The sequence below is a fragment of the Nematostella vectensis genome, chromosome 9 (assembly GCF_932526225.1).
Source record: "Nematostella vectensis chromosome 9, jaNemVect1.1, whole genome shotgun sequence".
Taxonomy (NCBI): domain Eukaryota; kingdom Metazoa; phylum Cnidaria; class Anthozoa; order Actiniaria; family Edwardsiidae; genus Nematostella; species Nematostella vectensis.
Window position 1 is genome coordinate 8704984 of NC_064042.1, and position 19048 is coordinate 8724031.

The 19048-nt window shown below is 39.8% G+C and overlaps 2 protein-coding genes across 2 annotated transcripts in view; one reads left to right on the plus strand and one right to left on the minus strand.

Moving 5' to 3' along the window:
- LOC5515440 (protein FORGETTER 1) overlaps positions 1–12889 on the minus strand; it is a 29095-nt gene extending 16206 nt beyond the window's left edge. The window contains exons 1-15 of the mRNA XM_048732027.1: positions 12632–12889; positions 11251–11344; positions 10758–10865; positions 8790–8876; positions 8253–8344; positions 7814–7882; positions 7543–7622; positions 7320–7429; positions 6826–6878; positions 6389–6452; positions 3112–3202; positions 2270–2349; positions 1479–1546; positions 805–915; positions 239–332 (exon numbers count right to left, since the gene is read on the minus strand). Of these exons, the coding sequence (XP_048587984.1) occupies positions 239–332; positions 805–915; positions 1479–1546; positions 2270–2349; positions 3112–3202; positions 6389–6452; positions 6826–6878; positions 7320–7429; positions 7543–7622; positions 7814–7882; positions 8253–8344; positions 8790–8876; positions 10758–10865; positions 11251–11344; positions 12632–12759 (1329 nt within the window). The 5' untranslated portion in view covers positions 12760–12889. The remainder of the gene's footprint in view (positions 1–238; positions 333–804; positions 916–1478; positions 1547–2269; positions 2350–3111; positions 3203–6388; positions 6453–6825; positions 6879–7319; positions 7430–7542; positions 7623–7813; positions 7883–8252; positions 8345–8789; positions 8877–10757; positions 10866–11250; positions 11345–12631) is intronic.
- A 3613-nt stretch (positions 12890–16502) lies between these two features.
- On the plus strand, positions 16503–18371 carry LOC5515439 (hydroxylysine kinase). The gene is made up of 2 exons (XM_001635520.3): positions 16503–17144; positions 17576–18371. Exons 1-2 carry the CDS (start codon positions 16650–16652, stop codon positions 18167–18169), a joined length of 1089 nt encoding a protein of 362 aa, XP_001635570.2. The 5' UTR covers positions 16503–16649; the 3' UTR covers positions 18170–18371.
- The last annotated feature ends 677 nt before the right edge of the window (positions 18372–19048 follow it).

A 19048-nucleotide genomic window follows, 5' to 3' on the forward strand; every position in this document is an offset into this window, starting at 1 on the left:
AGGATTGGAGTGGGGATTTTTGCTTGATATGGATAGGTAACACTAGCATAACAACGATATAATACACATGGCGGGCGTGAGAAACGTAATGTTGATAAGGTCGGGTTCTTATTATGACGAGACATCAAAAAACTATACTTTTACGCTATCCCTCTTTGTCACTCTCCCGCGTGCGATGTCATTGGGTAACAACTAAAAAGGGCGAATTGACTGCCGGTACAAAACCCTGTCCACTCACCTCTCCAGTTGTTTGAAGACCAATCACCACGCTGTACCCATCATTCAGTGCGGCCTTGGCTTCCTTGACGATTAGGGGAACTTTCATGCTCATACTGTGGAGGAGAGGGCGAAGCTGTAAGCGTTACAACAAACTTCGTTCTGAGTTTTTGTAACTGAAACCTTGCAGTCAGTTAAGCCGCCTTACTCACCAGATGTACTTTTGAGGAGGGACTCGGTACTATTCGAGAATTATTCGGTTCTATTCGGAAATGACTCAGTACTCGGTATTACGTGTCGGGAGTAACTCAGTACTTTTCGGGAATGACTTTGTATCTTTCGGGAATGACTAAGCATTATTCGGGAACGACCCGGTACTTTTTGGGAATGACTCAGATCCTTTCGGAATTAACTCAACATTACTCTAGGAAAATTCAGTACATTTTGGGAGAGCGATTTGGGACTATCCGAGAATGACACAGTTGGCTACATAAGTTAGGTTCTACTTTGATTTCCTGGTAAGGTTACTAATAAATAGCTATGTTAACTTCAATTCGACATACATTATAAAACAGCCTATTAACCTACCAGAGTTGTTTAAAGAATCTTTGATGGCTTGACCAGAATAATGACCAGATTCGGGTGTTGGTGGTGTTGGTGCGAGCAAGAGCGTACTCCAGGGACGTCTTAATCTCCTTCCTGGAAATGACAAGCAAATGGTATACGACCATTTACGATGATGGTGATACACTTGTATGGGCAGTTCTTATAAAATCAATTTACAATGCAAATTAACGTCAGGCCTCGGAAAAGCGACCTTGCCAAACAGATTATGTAGATCAAGAGCCCCAATATAGCGACCTTGCCAAGCATTTTATGTAGATCAAGAACCCCAATAAAGCGACCTTGCCAAGCATATTATGTAGATCAAAAACCCCAATAAAGCGACCTTGCCGAGAATGTTATGTATATTAGGAACATCAATAAAGCGACCTTGCCAAGCATATTATGTAGATCAAGAGCCCCAGTTAAGCGACCTTTCCAAGCATAATATGTAGATCAAGAACTCCAATAAAGCGACCTTGCCGAGAATGTTATGTATATTAAGAACATCAATCAAGCGACCTTGCCAAGCTTGTTATGTAGATCAAGAACCCCAATAAAGCGACCTTGCCAAGCATGTTATGTAGATCAAGAACCCCAATAAAGCGACCTTGCCAAGCATGTTATGTAGATTACGAACCTCAATAAAGCGACCTTACCAAACATGTACCGCAGTGTCATACACCTTGGTTTGCTCGTCTGTAAGCGCAGACTCAACGTTTGAAAACTGAAACAGAGAGATATAGAGATATAGGACACTTTAGAAATATTTTGCAGAATCTATGCATCTTCAGTGGGAGATGACTATTGGATAAAATAAAACCAATTTGCCATCAACTTATTTCTTTCCATATTTACTTAAATGGCCATATAAAAAAAAATACGTATACCGTTTCTCAGCCTGTCGAAAGCTGATTAGAAAGGTTATTTCTTCAGCTACTTGGATCACCATATCAATTAAAATAAGCGTGAAGTTTACCTTAGCTTGTCAAAAGTTTATTTCCATATACTTGGACGAACATATCAATTAATTGAATGGCCATATAAAAAAAATACGTATACCGTTTCTCAGCCTGTCGAAAGCTGATTTGAAAGGTTATTTCTTCAGCTACTTGGATCACCTTATCAATTAAAATAAGCGTGAAGTTTACCTTAGCTTGTCAAAAGTTTATTTCCATATACTTGGACGAACATATCAATTAATTGAATGGCCATATAAAAAAAAAATACGTATATCGTTTCTCAGCCTGTCGAAAGCTGATTTGAAAGGTTATTTCTTCAGCTACTTGGATCACCTTATCAATTAAAATAAGCGTGAAGTTTACCTTAGCTTGTCGAAAGTTTATTTCCATATTCTTGGACGAACATATCAATTAAAATATGCGCACAGTTGCGTACCTCTGTAGTAAATCAGATAACCAAATCAATATCAATTACGTGCACACTGTACCTCGGCCTGTCGAAAGCTGAGCCCTCGAGAGACGTACATTCCGGATGCCTTCATCTCCATGGCCAACATCTCAGCAGCCCCTACAAGATACAAGTAGAAGCCTCAAGTAGCAACCTTTATTTTGCTTTTACATCGACATTAAAACACGTGTATGCCTGTTAAAACAACTTAGCAGGTGGTCGGTTTTACGGCTGCTAGGATATGTTAAGGCCGAATTAGACGCTACGATTTTTGCCTACAACCATCGCATGCGACATGACTTAGCTCTGATTTAGACACGCACGACTTTACGCTCACGTCTCAAGAAAATCGCGTACGACCTATGCGCTTTTTAATCGAAGAGGACTGGGACCAACAACAAAAAACATGGCGGACTGTCGCACTGCTGTAACTGCAGCGCTTGCTGCTGCAATTTTACGCCGTAAACAAATGGAAAAAGACGAAGAAGGGCCCGAGAGAAGGAATGGCTGACAGATTGGGTCTTATTGTTTAATCTTATAGGAGCTACGTTTGGCATAGATCCACGCGATTGCCGACAATATATGTTCGTATGGATTTCCGCCATATTTGCAAACCAAAACAGTAATCGCCCCCGTCTCTCCCCCTGGAAGGAAGATTCGCCTCAATGCTCCCGTAATTTTACAAAAGGGACAAAAAGTCGTAGAGCCTTGAAACATGTTTAAAAAACCCTATAACTTTTTCGTGTCGTAAGCTCGTGTCGTAGCGGAGACTTTGCGACTTGAGTTGTATGCTGAAGCGAGCGTGTAGCATGCGATGGTTGTAGGCAAAAATCGTAGCGTCTAAATCGGCCTTTAGGCAGATGAGCAATAAAACGTACGTACCTAGACCCCGCTTGGTAATGGATTCGAGAAAAGACTCAAATGACTTAAATGCTGTCCCCTCCCCCCACAGGCCGAGTCGCTCCATAAACGCCTGGAAAAAGTTAACACATCGCATTTATCAACATGAATCAGAAAAAGAGCATGGTAGGAAGACTGCAAGAAAATGATAATCAAATGCGTGTCATCAATTTGAATTGTGAAAAAACAATGAGCAATGCGCACAAATGATAATCAAACGCGCGTCATCAATTTGAATTGTGAGAAAACAATCAGCAATGCGCGCAATTGATAATCAAACGCGCGTCATCAATTTGAATTGTGACAAAACAATGAGCAATGAGCGCAAATGATAATCAAACGCGCGTCATCAATTTGAATTGTGAGAAAACAATGAGCAATGCGCGCAAATGATAATCAAACGCGCGTCATCAATTTGAATTTTGGGAAAACAATGAGCAATGCGCGCAAATGATAATCAAACTCGCGTCATCAATTTGAATTGTGAGAAAACAATGAGTAATGCGCGCAAATGATAATCATACGCGCGTCATCAATTTGAATTGTGAGAAAACAATGAGTAATGCGCGCAAATGATAATCAAACGCGTGTCGTCAATTTGAATTGTGGGAAAACAGTGAGCAATGAGCGCAAATGATAATCAAACGCGCGTTATCAATTTGAATTGTGGGAAAACAATGAGCAATGCGCGCAAATGATAATCAAACTCGCGTCATCAATTTGAATTGTGAGAAAACAATGAGTAATGCGCGCAAATGATAATCATACGCGCGTCATCAATTTGAATTGTGAGAAAACAATGAGTAATGCGCGCAAATGATAATCAAACGCGTGTCGTCAATTTGAATTGTGGGAAAACAATGAGCAATGCGCGCAAATGATAATCAAACTCGCGTCATCAATTTGAATTGTGAGAAAACAATGAGTAATGCGCGCAAATGATAATCATACGCGCGTCATCAATTTGAATTGTGAGAAAACAATGAGTAATGCGCGCAAATGATAATCAAACGCGCGTTATCAATATGAATTGTGAGAAAACAATGAGCAATGCGCGCAGATGATAATCAAACGCGCGTCATCAATTTGAATTGTGGGAAAACAACGAGCAATGCGCGCAAATGATAATCAAACGCGTGTCATCAATTTGAATTGTGGGAAAACAGTGAGCAACGCGCGAAAATGATAATCAAACGCGTGTCGTCAATTTGAATTGTGGGAAAACAGTGAGCAATGAGCGCAAATGATAATCAAACGCGCGTTATCAATTTGAATTGTGAGATAACAATGAGCAATGCGCGCAAATGATAATCAAACTCGCGTCATCAATTTGAATTGTGAGAAAACAATGAGTAATGCGCGCAAATGATAATCATACGCGCGTCATCAATTTGAATTGTGAGAAAACAATGAGTAATGCGCGCAAATGATAATCAAACGCGTGTCGTCAATTTGAATTGTGGGAAAACAATGAGCAATGCGCGCAAATGATAATCAAACTCGCGTCATCAATTTGAATTGTGAGAAAACAATGAGTAATGCGCGCAAATGATAATCATACGCGCGTCATCAATTTGAATTGTGAGAAAACAATGAGTAATGCGCGCAAATGATAATCAAACGCGCGTTATCAATATGAATTGTGAGAAAACAATGAGCAATGCGCGCAGATGATAATCAAACGCGCGTCATCAATTTGAATTGTGGGAAAACAACGAGCAATGCGCGCAAATGATAATCAAACGCGTGTCATCAATTTGAATTGTGGGAAAACAGTGAGCAACGCGCGAAAATGATAATCAAACGCGTGTCGTTAATTTGAATTGTGGGAAAACAGTGAGCAATGAGCGCAAATGATAATCAAACGCGCGTTATCAATTTGAATTGTGAGATAACAATGAGCAATGCGCGCAAATGATAATCAAACGCGCATTATCAATTTGAATTGTGGGAAAATAATGAGCAATGCGCGCAAATGATAATCAAACGCGCGATTGCATAATGACAGCGGCGTGGTTGGACGTGCCTAGCTTTAGCTCCGCGTTTTGAAGTCGTTGTTTGCACTTTCATGTGCATTAAGTTCATATATGTAATTCAAATATTTAGTGTTGTCGTATGTGTCTATTTGTTCTTTATTTTTTGTGGCCATGGCTGCAATAAAGACCTCAATCCTTGAAAATTATTAGCTTCTATCTAGTTTTTTTGTTTTATTGCATTTTATTTTGCTGCTGCTTTCATGTATTTTGTATTCGTGCCTTGTACGTCCTTGCTATACGCTCCATTTAATTGAACTATTTTGTGCTGCCTAGCCAGATTAGCTTTTTAGTTACTTCTAGGCAGCCAATACCCAAAATCTGTAATTATTATTTATTTTCTTACTGTAATTTCTGTGTGTGGTATAAATAAAGTTATATTGTTGTTATCAATATGAATTGTGAGAAAACAATGAGCAATGCGCGCAGATGATAATCAAACGCGCGTCATCAATTTGAATTGTGGGAAAACAATGAGCAATGCGCGCAAATGATAATCAAACTCGCGTCATCAATTTGAATTGTGAGAAAACAATGAGTAATGCGCGCAAATGATAATCATACGCGCGTCATCAATTTGAATTGTGAGAAAACAATGAGTAATGCGCGCAAATGATAATCAAACGCGCGTTATCAAAATGACTTGTGAGAAAACAATGAGCAATGCGCACAAATGATAATCAAACGCGCGTCATCAATTTGAATTGTGAGAAAACAATCAGCAATGCGCGCAATTGATAATCAAACGCGCGTCATCAATTTGAATTGTGAGAAAACAATGAGCAATGCGCGCAAATGATAATCAAACGCGCGTCATCAATTTGAATTGTGAGAAAACAATGAGCAATGCGCGCAAATGATAATCAAACGCGCGTCATCAATTTGAATTGTGGGAAAACAATGAGCAATGCGCGCAAATGATAATCAAACTCGCGTCATCAATTTGAATTATGAGAAAACAATGAGTAATGCGCGCAGATGATAATCAAACGCGCGTCATCAATTTGAATTGTGGGAAAACAATGAGCAATGCGCGCAAATGATAATCAAACGCGTGTCATCAATTTGAATTGTGGGAAAACAGTGAGCAACGCGCGAAAATGATAATCAAATGCGCGTCATCAACTGGAGAAAATTGGAGAAAACAAGAAGCAAACGCACGCAAAATATAAACCAATGCGAATTTGATTGAAAAATGTATCCGTAATATAGACGGTGTTTCTCACCATGTTCTTGACATCTGTGACACCAGTTGCACTGCAATATACCACTCTGGCCAAGGGAAGCATTCTAAAAAGATATCACCCAGTTAAGCCCAACACACACCACACTCGCAAAACACACAGCATACGCCAGTCATTATACACAAACACACCAGGGCACTCGCAAAATACAGCATACGCCAGTCAGTATACACAAACACACCAGGGCACTCGCAAAATACAGCATATGCCAGTCATTATACACAAACACACCAGGGCACTCGCAAAATACAGCATACGCCAGTCAGTATACACAAACACACCAGGGCACTCGCAAAATACAACAGACACCAGTCAGTAAAGTCAAACAGACAGAAAACTCACAAAACACAGCCAGACATCAGAGAGGGTTAACACTAACACACACAACACTAACAAAACACAGGATCATGGAGACACACCTTTGCAGAGTAGTGACAGCAAGGGAAATCTTTGTGCTATTTTCCTCCTTGCCCTTAGAATGAAAGAATAAATGGAACATAATTATTACATTCAAGCAATCCCTCTTGTCAGCCAGGAACTTTACCCAAACATATTGCTACTCCATGTAAATAATCAAATTATGTCACTGATAGGATGTAGCTTCTTTAAATATGATTATTGCATTCATCATAGTAATAATGCCCTACATGTAAAGAAAAATCCTTCTCTTCAACGGTGTACAGAATCTCTAGTCACAAAAAGCCACAGCAATCTCTGATAGCAGGCATATCTATCTGCCCGAGACTAACCCACATATACACACTATACATCTTACACCAGGTAAAATGGCAATGGTTAGACCTTTCTGGAGCTCTAGATCGACAACACTAAGGCAGGCTGCAAATATACATCAATTTATTATATATCATATCAAATTAATATTATTCTAACTGAGGGGAGTAATGTAACTTACTGGGATAAAATGCTTAGCTTTGTGACTCTCGTCGAAGATGAGGCAACCATCAAACGTCTCCCCTCCGCACCAGTCCATCAGCTGCTGAAGCCTGGTCTGTCGACTACCGCCTGTCAAAAGGCAAGTTGAGATGAGCGCCTCTATTCATATTAGGCTTCCTCTCGAAATTAAAAAATGAAATAAGCACCCAGGTCAATCAAAAAAGCATAAAGATATATAATACCTTTTTGCACAGAAGAAACAAGTGTTGCATATGTGCTAAAGACGACACCTTCCTTGCATCCAGGGGGTAAACCAAACACTCTTAAAGACAAAGGGAATCCATGAAACAGTCATCAGAATTTTAAAAGTGTTAAGGTATACTTTAAGTTCAAAGCAGCGTCAGAATTATTAATTAAAGCATCAAGATACCACTGATGGTTTAATGTTTTGGGATACGCTCTGAACAGTACGTACAGTAGATGGTGGTCTAAGCAAGATTGATGGTAGCCTACTTTGTCTCTTTGTCCAGGTGTTGACAGCCTTCAATCACTTTGACATAGCAATCAATGTCATGTAGATCTCTACAAAAAATAATAGTACTAACTTTTACAATTAAATTTTTTACTACAATTTTGCTTAGTTTCCAAAAAATAGAACTGTGGCAGCACTTAGAAAGGGGAAAATGCCCATTGTTTTTAGACAGCCATGAAAAAATTAATTCCTTGACATAATTCATAACCCCTTTCACTTTTAAAATGGTAATGGTTAGATGGTATTAATAGGTCATCAACCTAGTATGCTGGTATTGCCCACATAGTTATGCTTCATTGCTCAATCAGAACAAACTAGAGAATAATTAAATGCAAATCGCATATACAGTAATTACAGTACAATACACAGTACACAAAATAATGGCTTAAATCAAAAATCCCTAAACAAGTGGTAACCCACCTCTGTGCATCCATCTTCAAGTCAGAAGAGATACTAAACCAAATGTGCTTACAGCGGCCTCTCGCAAAGTTATCAAGGATTATGCCAGATATCTGAAAAGCACATGTTAACAGTGTCCTGTTGCAAATTTTTCAAGAATTATGCCAGATATCTGAAAAGCACATGTTAACAGTGCCCTCTCGCAAAGTTATCAAGGATTATGCCAGATATCTGAAAAGCAAATGTTAACAGTGTCCTGTTGCAAATTTATCAAGGAATATATCAGATATCTGAGAAGCATGAATTTGGAAAAGTTGGAACTCACTAGTATGGTTCTACATATAAATGGAGTACATAATAAGTGGTCATATCACAGGCCCCTCCCATCAACCACCCCTACATAGGGGTGGGGACTCAGCAAGGCAAACCTTAGTATCAGAGTGGAGGGGAAACAATCAATAAAAAGGAGCTTTAAAGGACCCAGGCCTCCATACAAGAAATGCCAGAGACTTGCCCTTTCAAGACAAAATGCTCTAGCAATTATCAAGCATATTTTACCTGTCTTCCTTTACCAACCCCTGCTCCATCACCAATAAAGAATCCCGCCCTCTGACCATTTGGAAGAATATGCTGGTGACGCTGGCACTAGAACAGACGACAAGAGCATTTACAGACACACACCAGGCCTAGGACAAATGCTGTTCTTTTCATGAACTTTTCCAAATGCAAATGTGTTCAAATGAACATGAAGCAATACAATTGCTTCATTTGCAAGATTAACATTTGGAATGATATATGAAGAGGACAGCATTTGACCAAGACCTCAATATTATACTTATCTTTCATAAAAATGCCTACACATACAGTATATACTATTATATTCACACAATAACAATGTTGTTTACTATGGAGACAAAGGAATATGCCATATGCCATATATTGTCCTGTCTTACAAATCTAGCTCACTCATTCAATGAATGACTATATGGCAGTCCTGTCTTACAAATCTAGCTCACCAGCTCATAATTAAGGGACAATAAAGAAATACTGTAGAAGGCAGAGTCCATCTTAGACAGGGTCTGTACTTGGCCGTACAACCAACAACACCCCATGTGATTGTAATTTACGAGCGATACAGCATATGGGTGCAATTCTGAATACATTTGGACCCCATAGTTTTCTTTTAATTCCCTAAGCACTTTAACATAAATATATATATATATTGTATAGTGTTAGTTTGAGAAAAATACAAACTACATAGGTTTCCCTACAGGTCTGTTTCGTGGTTGCCCACTCATCAGGGGATTTAATGAGAATATTCCTACCATTGTATATATACTAATAACATTGAAATTTACATAATAATAGACTGATAGTTTTAGCTAAGGCGGTAAGAGGAACAATAGCGAGTTACATTAAATATGCGGGGCGAAAACTAACAGTGCGGAACGTGTGAAAAATTGATAGCGCGAAAATTTAACGGTGACGGGATTAACAGTTCTAATTGTTTCGTAGCAGGGCTTTGTTTCTGTGGCGGCACGAGGACACGAGTTCATTGCGTTTATTTAGAGTTGATAGTTTGGGTTGGCAGATGATCGTCAGCTTTTCCTTGAGGCAGAGGTTGCAACGCTTAGTGGTACTGTTGTAGGCGGAGTGGGAAGAAAGAATGCGCCATGAAATAAAGTACTCAATCATGTTGTCCTTGAGAGTCCAGACGTGTTTGCTGAGTTCGGTGGAGTTTCTGTGTTTGGCGTGTCGGAATGATGCGGTGTGGTTTCTGTACCTGGTCTTGAAGCTGTTTTCAGTGAGCCCGACGTATGTTTCCGAGGTGTTGTTGTCTTTTCGAGTTACGGTAGCTTGGTAGATAACATATGTATGTAGGCAGTTTCCGTCTAGAGGGCAGGTGCCGACAGAAAGCACTGCTCTACTTTCGAGTATTGAGCACTTTCTATGAAAGCCTTCAACCATCATTTTATATATATATATATATATATATATATATATATATATATATATATATATATATATATATATATATATATACACGCGAGACTATATATATATATATATACTTTAACATAAATATATATATATAAACTTGAGTGAAAATTCCCGTCAGCCAACAGCCAGTCTATCTAAAAGGACCCAAGATACCAGGGCTCAGTAGCGAAAATATAAATATAGTAGTGTGAAGATAGTATTGTATATATATATATACATAATATATTGGATATATATAAAGTATTGTATATATATAAAGTATTGTATATATATATATACAATATATATATACTGCAACGCCTTACTATATATATATATATAGTAAGCCATCTCCTTTGTTTTATAATTACCACTTGTCATATTTACATTATTGACAACCTATGCTTATAACTACATCTCCTATATACATTATTGACAACCCTAATGATGGAATTCTTATGTCGATGGAGGTGGTAGCGGTTACTATTTTCATGCTGTTAATGTTAACAATGAGTAAGGAAAATTATATTCATTATCTTCACTTACGGCAAACAATATCCCCTCCAACTGAAGGTCACTTAGTTTTCCGCTTGTTGTCAGCTGTGGGGGTATTGCGTCAAAGAGAGGATACTTGGCTGGAGGGAGCATTTGGGCCTGTAATGATGCAGATTATTTTAGATTATTATAGATTATAGATTTTATAGATAGATATTATAGATATTCTAGATTATTCATAGTTTGATCCCTTACCCAAAAATTAAGTAAAGCCATGCAATCAGATAAAAGTATTTCAAAGATTCATATACAGATCTGGCTGCAGGGTCTATAAAATCAGCTAATATAAAAAGCTGTATATCATCTCCTTTTCCAAATGTATAAGACTTATTTAAGACTATCAAATTTCTCCTAGGAGGCCATCAACAAAATATTCATTTTGATTGGCTTAGCTACATGTTAAGTCCACTAGAAGCAAAATTACTCGTAATTTTTGAGTTGGTCACATGTCAGTGTGTTTTTTCTATCATAAAAGGTTACATACAGCCAGACAACCAGCTTCCACTATATCTCCAGGATGCCTGTGGACGTTGGGCTGCTTTAGAGACAGACACTGGTACCCAGAGAAGACTTCATCACTGCAGATGAGATCATAACAGATATCAGCTTGATCCAAGCACATTATTTATTTTATTTTTATTTTATTGTCTTCGCCATAAGTGACAGAGTTACCGCAACAACGTTGCAGTTACTACGGGCCCCCATTAGGCAACTCATTAGTATACCATTAAAAATCACTGATAATATCAGTATAATAAAATTATTATGCCAAGTTTGATTCATTACTTAGACTGCCTCCAATTCTTCCCAGATATTTCTAACAATATTGTGTATATCTCTTGTTACTTGTGTAGAAGGTGAAAAGCACATCAAAATACAATGGGTGGGGCTGGCCACCTCCCTCCCCCTTCCTCCACCTCCCTCCCCCTGAGTGTATTTGTAAACTTAAGTCTACGGCTTTATCAGACGCAGTGGCTAGGTAAGGGGTAGCCCCCCCCCAAGCTAGCACTTGAACAACCCTGACTTTAATAAATGCCCCAGGAAGTGATGTTGTCATACTCTACCCAGGCAAGGGAAAAAATGTCTCAATGACATTAGTAAATCCATTGAATGCCTTTCCTATTCCTTATCAAGATAACATTTTCTTGAGTTTTCTCGACTTAAAAATACTGCTCATTTAGCTAATTAAAGACCTTTATTTCCTACAGATCACAAAGCTACTATGTTTATTATAACTTAAGTAATGCACTAGTCATTTGAAACTCCCACCCCCATGGTCCCGGGGAAGTGTGGGGTTAACATGGGGGTTTAGAGCACTTTTGAACAAGAATCTGTCCCGAGGGGGTGGGGGGATTTAATGTTTTCGACCCTAAGAATTGTCCCCACCCTAGGGACTTGCTTAGCAAGCTGCATGGCAAGCTGCATGGCAAAATATGTGAAAACAAATATGAAAGAAAAAATATGAATATCAAATAAGATGATTTATTTTTTCATTTATCAAAAAAACCTGTCACCTTCATAGTTATTGGCACAAATGTACTCGCTGAGGTGTACTGGCTTTGAAATATAAAGGCTTATTTCAGATGACTTGGTAGTTGGTAGTTGCCTATAGTTTGCATCCCAAGGTTGTACAGGGTCAAAGTTTAATCCCCCACCCTTCCCCGGGACAATGGGGGTGGGAGTTTCAATTGACTAGTGCATAAGTTATATAACACCTTAGATTAAGACAGGGTACCCGCGATTGAAAACACTAGCCAACAGTACAACACATCCTATTATGTGCATAAAAGCGGATTTGCACGATTCTATGAGGCATCCAAAATAATAATTGATAGCTATCACACCTAACCATATATATACTTTACCTCCGTGTCTCTGCCATAACACCGTGCGCCATCTTGTCGATTTCTTCATGTTCCTCGCTCGGGCCTACAACCCGGTTTAGGATAACTTTCCCGTGAGGGGGAAGGAGAGGCGATCCAGCCATAGACATGGCAGCGAACGGCGCCACGAAAGGAAAGAAAGAAAAACTATATAAACAAAAATTTTTAAATAGGAAGAGAAAAGTTTACAACCACGAAGACTTTATCATCGAGTTTCCCGCGCATCTATCCTTATCATCTAGTTACTAGTGCCTAGCGGTGTTTTACACACAGGGAGCTCAATAAAAGTAACGCAAGGCAGTCGAGGTAGTCCCATCAATCTACGGTTTAAGATCGGACTATTTGCAATACAAGGTTTGTCAACGTTTTTGTATTAATTAGGTCTCCCTCTATAACATACTAAAAGTCTAAAAAAAATCGGAACACGCAAACACCCCGAAAAACCGCATCGAATCTTGTATGGAAAACCACAGGAATCCCAAATCATGAAAATCACGAAAAATTCACATACTTTAATAAAAAATCAAATTTATACCACCAGACCACTATAAATGTTAAGAAATACATATTTCTACACGCTCTGGATAAAAAAATCAACGTTATCTGACATAGCTTTTTTGTTTTGGGCCAAATCCACAGGTTTCTAGCTATCTTTACGGGTATTTAGAAGAAGATTCAAGCACATCATGTAATTATTATCATTAGTTCGAGTTTGAGTTTACAATTTTTAATTAAGGCATTTTCTAAGTTTTAGAGCAATTTTATTGACAACATTTCACAAAAAAACGCTTTACTCGTTCCCTCTCAGAACGAGAGCAGAGCCGAATTCCGAGCTACGAACAAGCAACCATTGCCAAGGCGACCTGTGCTCCTTGCCAGCGCGGTCAAGCGTAACTAATCGTCCAAGGATGCTCGTGGCTACTTTCTGGTTTTAAAAAACGGCTAGGGGCAAGGGAAAATAGTTTAGCTCGGATGGGAGCCCTGTGGTATTTCATACAAGCCTTGTATGTCAAAATTCGATCCCGTTTTTCGGGGTGTTTGCGTGCTCCGATTTTTTTAGACTTTTAGTATGTAATTAAAGGGATACTTTCTGTGCAAGAAACCGTTAAAAAATCTTGCGTTACAATTAGTCCGATGTTGGCCCCTTTTTTGACGTAGATTGATTGATGGTCTGATGCTTTCGAGATCTCGATGCTCGCGCGTTAGTCCTGTGGCAAAAAACGCCTTTTATAATAACGTAGTTAAAAAACCGGAGCTGTGGTGTGTCTTGGGGGGGGGGGGGGTACGATACAGGAACAACGCCCCACAACATGGCGCCCATTCTCCTGAATTTTGTTAATTTCAAACTCTGGGATCCTTCTTTTCAACTTCTTCTTATGATTCGCAAGGCCGTTACCCAGGGGGTGCGTTCACCCCCCTCACTTCCCCCACAACGGCGAAAGCATATCAACCATATTCCCCACATATAGTGTCGTTCGTATGTACTGCCTTTTTATATGGGCATTGATGCCCATATGAAGAGCTAAAGTTTTCCCGCTCCCGGATCTCCAGAAAACATGGGGAAAAATGCTGATTCCTGTCAATTTGCGACTAGCGGCCAAAATTTGTCAGAAAAACTTGATCGCTTGGTCACATCTTTTTCTCACTGATCTTGAAAAAGCCCTCCAAGAAGTCGGCCGAGTGGGAATGAAGGTAACCCAAATATTGATATGGTCCACTACCGAATATCAATAGACGTGCTATTTGTACACAAAACTATAAAGCATAAGCAAATTAGATGAATTAGATAAACAAAGGCATTCTAGAAGTATGTAATTTTGTGTGTGATTTTCATGATTTGGGAGCCAAGTGGTATTTCATACAAGCCTTGTATGTCAAAATTCGATCCCGTTTTTCGGGGTGTTTGCGTGCTCCGATTTTTTTAGACTTTTAGTATGTTATTAACACATTGACCCCTGAACCGGCCTGTACCGGCTTTGGGAAGTACCCGCAACCCAAAAAATTCATAAATTCAAAATAAACACAACAAGATGAAGATACTCAGGCATCAGTCTAAGGGATAAATGGTCTTGCAGATATGCATCCAACCAAGGTGTTGGCATCTACTCTTAAGCCAAATAATAGCACAGGTTCTTTGACAAATCTCAAATCGAACAAGGAGAGAAAAGCAGAATCACCCCTCTCAATAAAACGCTCAAAATACCACACAAGGGAGAGAGATCAGCAAACACAGCTCAAGACACAAATAGATACCTTTATTCTGATCCTCCAGGTACATTTCCTTGGCCTCAAAACACAATGCCCATTCCTTGAAGGATTGTACAACCACGAAAATATGTTTACGTATTGCAAAGCATTCTGGGAGATACAGGGGGAAATTCACGAGGGGAGGGCCAGTCAACACTCCTCTCCCCAAAGTCAGATGGTTTTTTAGAAGTCTTTTCACCCCGAAGCCAAACGAATCAATTCCAGGCCATACAGACCCAGAATAGCAGTGTAAACAATTTTGGAATCAATTTGGTTTCAGAAAAGACAGCATTTAGGAGAGCTGTGGTGATTCATTAGAAAATTATTTTCTCATCCGGGCAAAGCCAAACAAGAAAAAATCATCATGAATCCACCTTTGCTTGCAAATATCCATAAGCAAAGCACTCAATTATGCCCCAAAAGACTTCATGATGTCCTGAGACACTCCCCTAATATGCTCATAGCTGTATTTTTGATGAAAAATACAAGCAACCATCAACTTGTGCTGGCTTCAGCACATCGACGAGGGATTAAAAGTGGGGACCGCAAAGCACTGTTGGAAAGCTTGGATACCGCTGACTAGGTGCAGCTGTGTTTGACTTTGACGGGCTGTATAAAACTCAGAATAGGGGGGGAGGTATCTGTTTTCAGTCTGTTTTTTGTAAATTCAGCTCCAAAAAAGCCAGGAGTCAATGGGTTAAAGGGATACTTTCTGTGCAAGAAACCGTTAAAAAACCTTGCGTTACAATTAGTCCGATGTTGGCCCCTTTTTTGACGTAGATTGATTGATGGTCTGATGCTTTCGAGATCTCGATGCTCGCGCGTTAGTCCTGTGGCAAAAAAACGCCTTTTATAATAACGTAGTTAAAAAACCGGAGCTGTGGTGTGTCTTGGGGGGGGGGGGGGGGTACGATACAGGAACAACGCCCAACAACATGGCGCCCATTTTCCTGAATTTTGTTAATTTCAAACTCTGGGATCCTTCTTTTCAACTTCTTCTTATGATTCGCAAGGCCGTTACCCAGGGGGTGCGTTCACCCCCCTCACTTCCCCCACAACGGCGAAAGCATATCAACCATATTCCCCACATATAGTGTCGTTCGTATGTACTGCCTTTTTATATGGGCATTGATGCCCATATGAAGAGCTAAAGTTTTCCCGCTCCCGGATCTCCAGAAAACATGGGGAAAAATGCTGATTCCTGTCAATTTGCGACTAGCGGCCAAAATTTGTCAGAAAAACTTGATCGCTTGGTCACATCTTTTTCTCACTGATCTTGAAAAAGCCCTCCAAGAAGTCGGCCGAGTGGGAATGAAGGTAACCCAAATATTGATATGGTCCACTACCGAATATCAATAGACGTGCTATGTGTACACAAAACTATAAAGCATAAGCAAATTAGATGAATTAGATAAAAAAAGGCATTCTAGAAGATAATTCTAGAAAATCATAGTGTGACCGACACAAATAACGGCTGCGCGGGAGACTATAAATCTATAAGTCAAACTTTTTTGTTACCAAATCCGATAATAAACGTCCCGTGGAAAATACTACAATAGCCTAAAAAAAAACACCTTTTGTTTTTTTTCGGGCTTGTTAGATTTGTACACGTGGCCAACGTTTTGACGACAGTTTCAGCATTTGGAATTCAATGAGTTACCTCAGAGATGTTATTGTGCTTTAGTATTTAGCACAACATGCCGCCCTGCTCAAATTCGTGCAATTTTTTTCGTGCGTGACAAAGCACTTAATTATGTCGAAGCGACAACCACGGCGTCCGAATGCGAGCCTCGAAACGGCCAAAACATTAGCGAAAGACTTATATAACTTCACCGATGTTCTAGAGATGCGCGAATTCAAAAGCTTCTTCGATAGGAACTTCTATATCAGGGGGCAAGTCAGGACTGAAAATAATGGTAATCCGAACAAACCTCAAGAATTCGTACTGAAGATCCACAACTCACTAGACAGCGAAAACGAGGAGGTTAGGGACGCGGAGAATCAGTTGATGAGAATGCTTAGAGATCGAGGTTTTCCCTGCCCTGAAATCATCCCGACCAGGAATGGTCAGTTGATGGAGAAGATTCATCTACCTGCTAGTGATGGACAAAATGCCGATGGCTGTGTCGTCCGCCTGTTGAGTTTCGTGTATGGTCAAGAGTTGGACAGTTTGAACAAGAGTGACGTGACGCCGGAACTGATGTACACACTCGGAAAGTTTATTGGTGATGCTAGCAAAGCTATGAAGGTACCTCTTTTTCATAAAGCCTTTTTTACTCTGTAGCAAACGCGCGTGAAACGTGTTATTAAAGAGCTTAAGCAAATCAACACGAACGGCATCAAAAACGGCGCGCGCTCACGAATTGCTGAAAAACGGCGTTGACACGTCCGTGACAGGAAATCTCGAACGGCATTTTCCCTATTTTTACGTTCTAGGCGCGTGGTCACGGACGTCAACGCCGTTTTTCAGCAATTCGTAAGCGCGCGCGGCGTTTTAGATGCCGTCCGTGTTGACTTGCTAGCTTTCTATTTACACTTTGTCACTCGGCGTCTAACTCTCACGAAAAAGTAAAAAAAGAGTTGTCAGAGTCAAATGCTACTAAATACTAATCGCACTGATACACTAGAAACCCCTGAAAATATAGTTTCGTATAAGTTTCGTTTTTTTTTTTTTTGAAGGACTTCTCCAGCTCTGCTTTACGAAGGCGCCAGCACACATGGGACATCAAGAATTTTCTCCACATCCAAGAGCAGCTGGCATCTATCAAGGATGACTCTATCTGTAGCCTTGTAACAGAGGTCCATTCCAGCTTCCTTCATTTCGTCGCACCGCGACTTTCCTCTTTTAGACAAGGAACAATCAACGGAGACATCAATGGTGAGAACATACTCGTCACCAAACGCGGCACGCCGGGTAATCCCACGTATGAGATTACTGGCTTTCTTGACTTTAGTGACATTGAGGAGTCGCTGCTTGTTCTTGAGGTTATGGCACCAATGATTTTCTTCATGAGCCTTGGGTACGAGACCAGTGGTTATATTCTTGCTGGTTACCAGTCCTCTCTGCCTCTTCCTGGTGACGAGTTTGATTGCCTGTATTATTTGGCTGCAGCGAGACTCTGTCAGCTTGTGGTGTACTCCGCGTGCAATTTAGAAAATGACAATGCCCAGTACATGCAGGTAACAGTGGATAAGTATCTCGGAATTCTCAGGAAGTTTTGGTCTTGCTCGAAAGAAGACATAGAAAAAATATGGCGCGATTGTCAACAATAAAGACTAGGGATGATGGTTATAAAGTATCGCCTCATATACTCCCGCTAGTGTGTCAGAAAGTCAATATCAGTTTTAACTACCTCGCCTATATACTCCGAGAGTGTGACGTTTGATTGGAAGTCCAAATGCCCACGTATCGAGTATTTTGACCGAATGCGAGCTTCCTGGGCATATTTATAGACAAATATGGTTTTCAAGAAAATGAGAAGATATGGACAAAGGATTCAAGATGTCTCTCGGAAAAGTAGGACGTTGTTGAGTACGCTTTGTTGCATTTTATCGTATAAAAAAAACAAACAAATAGATTTGGTTCTATTCGACGAGAAACAAAAAAAAAACACTTGTTTACCTTGCGATTACTTCGTTTGTTGTTTTCAACTGAAATAAATGTACTTGTTGTGAGGGAGGAGAGAAGAAAGGGGAGAGGGAGAAGTTGAGACGGGAAAGAGGAAAACGAAAACGGAGAGTGAAAAGACAAGAGAGAAAAGAGGAGAAAGAACGAGATGGAAAAGAGGATAAAGAAAGAGAGGAGAAAGAAAAGAGGAGAGGGGACAGACGAAAAAGAAAGATATATCGCTTATCTTGCTTGTCTTGTATATTTCTTTCTAAGGGAGTGTTCATTTTATACACCGAGGAGGGGGGGGGGGAGGGAAGATATAAGGGGGGGCTCCGAAAGTTTTTAACCACCAAAAGGGGGGGTTACGAAAAAAAAAAAAACGGTCCTCTAAAGAGGGGCTCTGAATTTCTTAGGAGACATACTTTTCAGCTTTAATGTTTTACTGATATGATCTAGTTTGAAGCACAAATACAGATTAAATATCAAGCCTAATGACAAATGTATTTAATACTTCTTTATAATTGTCTTAATAAACCATAATA

Coding starts and splice junctions, on each gene's coding strand:
- LOC5515439 (XM_001635520.3), top strand. CDS start 16,650: ATGTCGAAGCGACAACCACGGCGTCCGAATGCGAGCCTCGAAACGGCC. Junction 17,145..17,575: donor ATGCTAGCAAAGCTATGAAG/GTACCTCTTTTT, acceptor TTTTTTTTGAAG/GACTTCTCCAGCTCTGCTTT.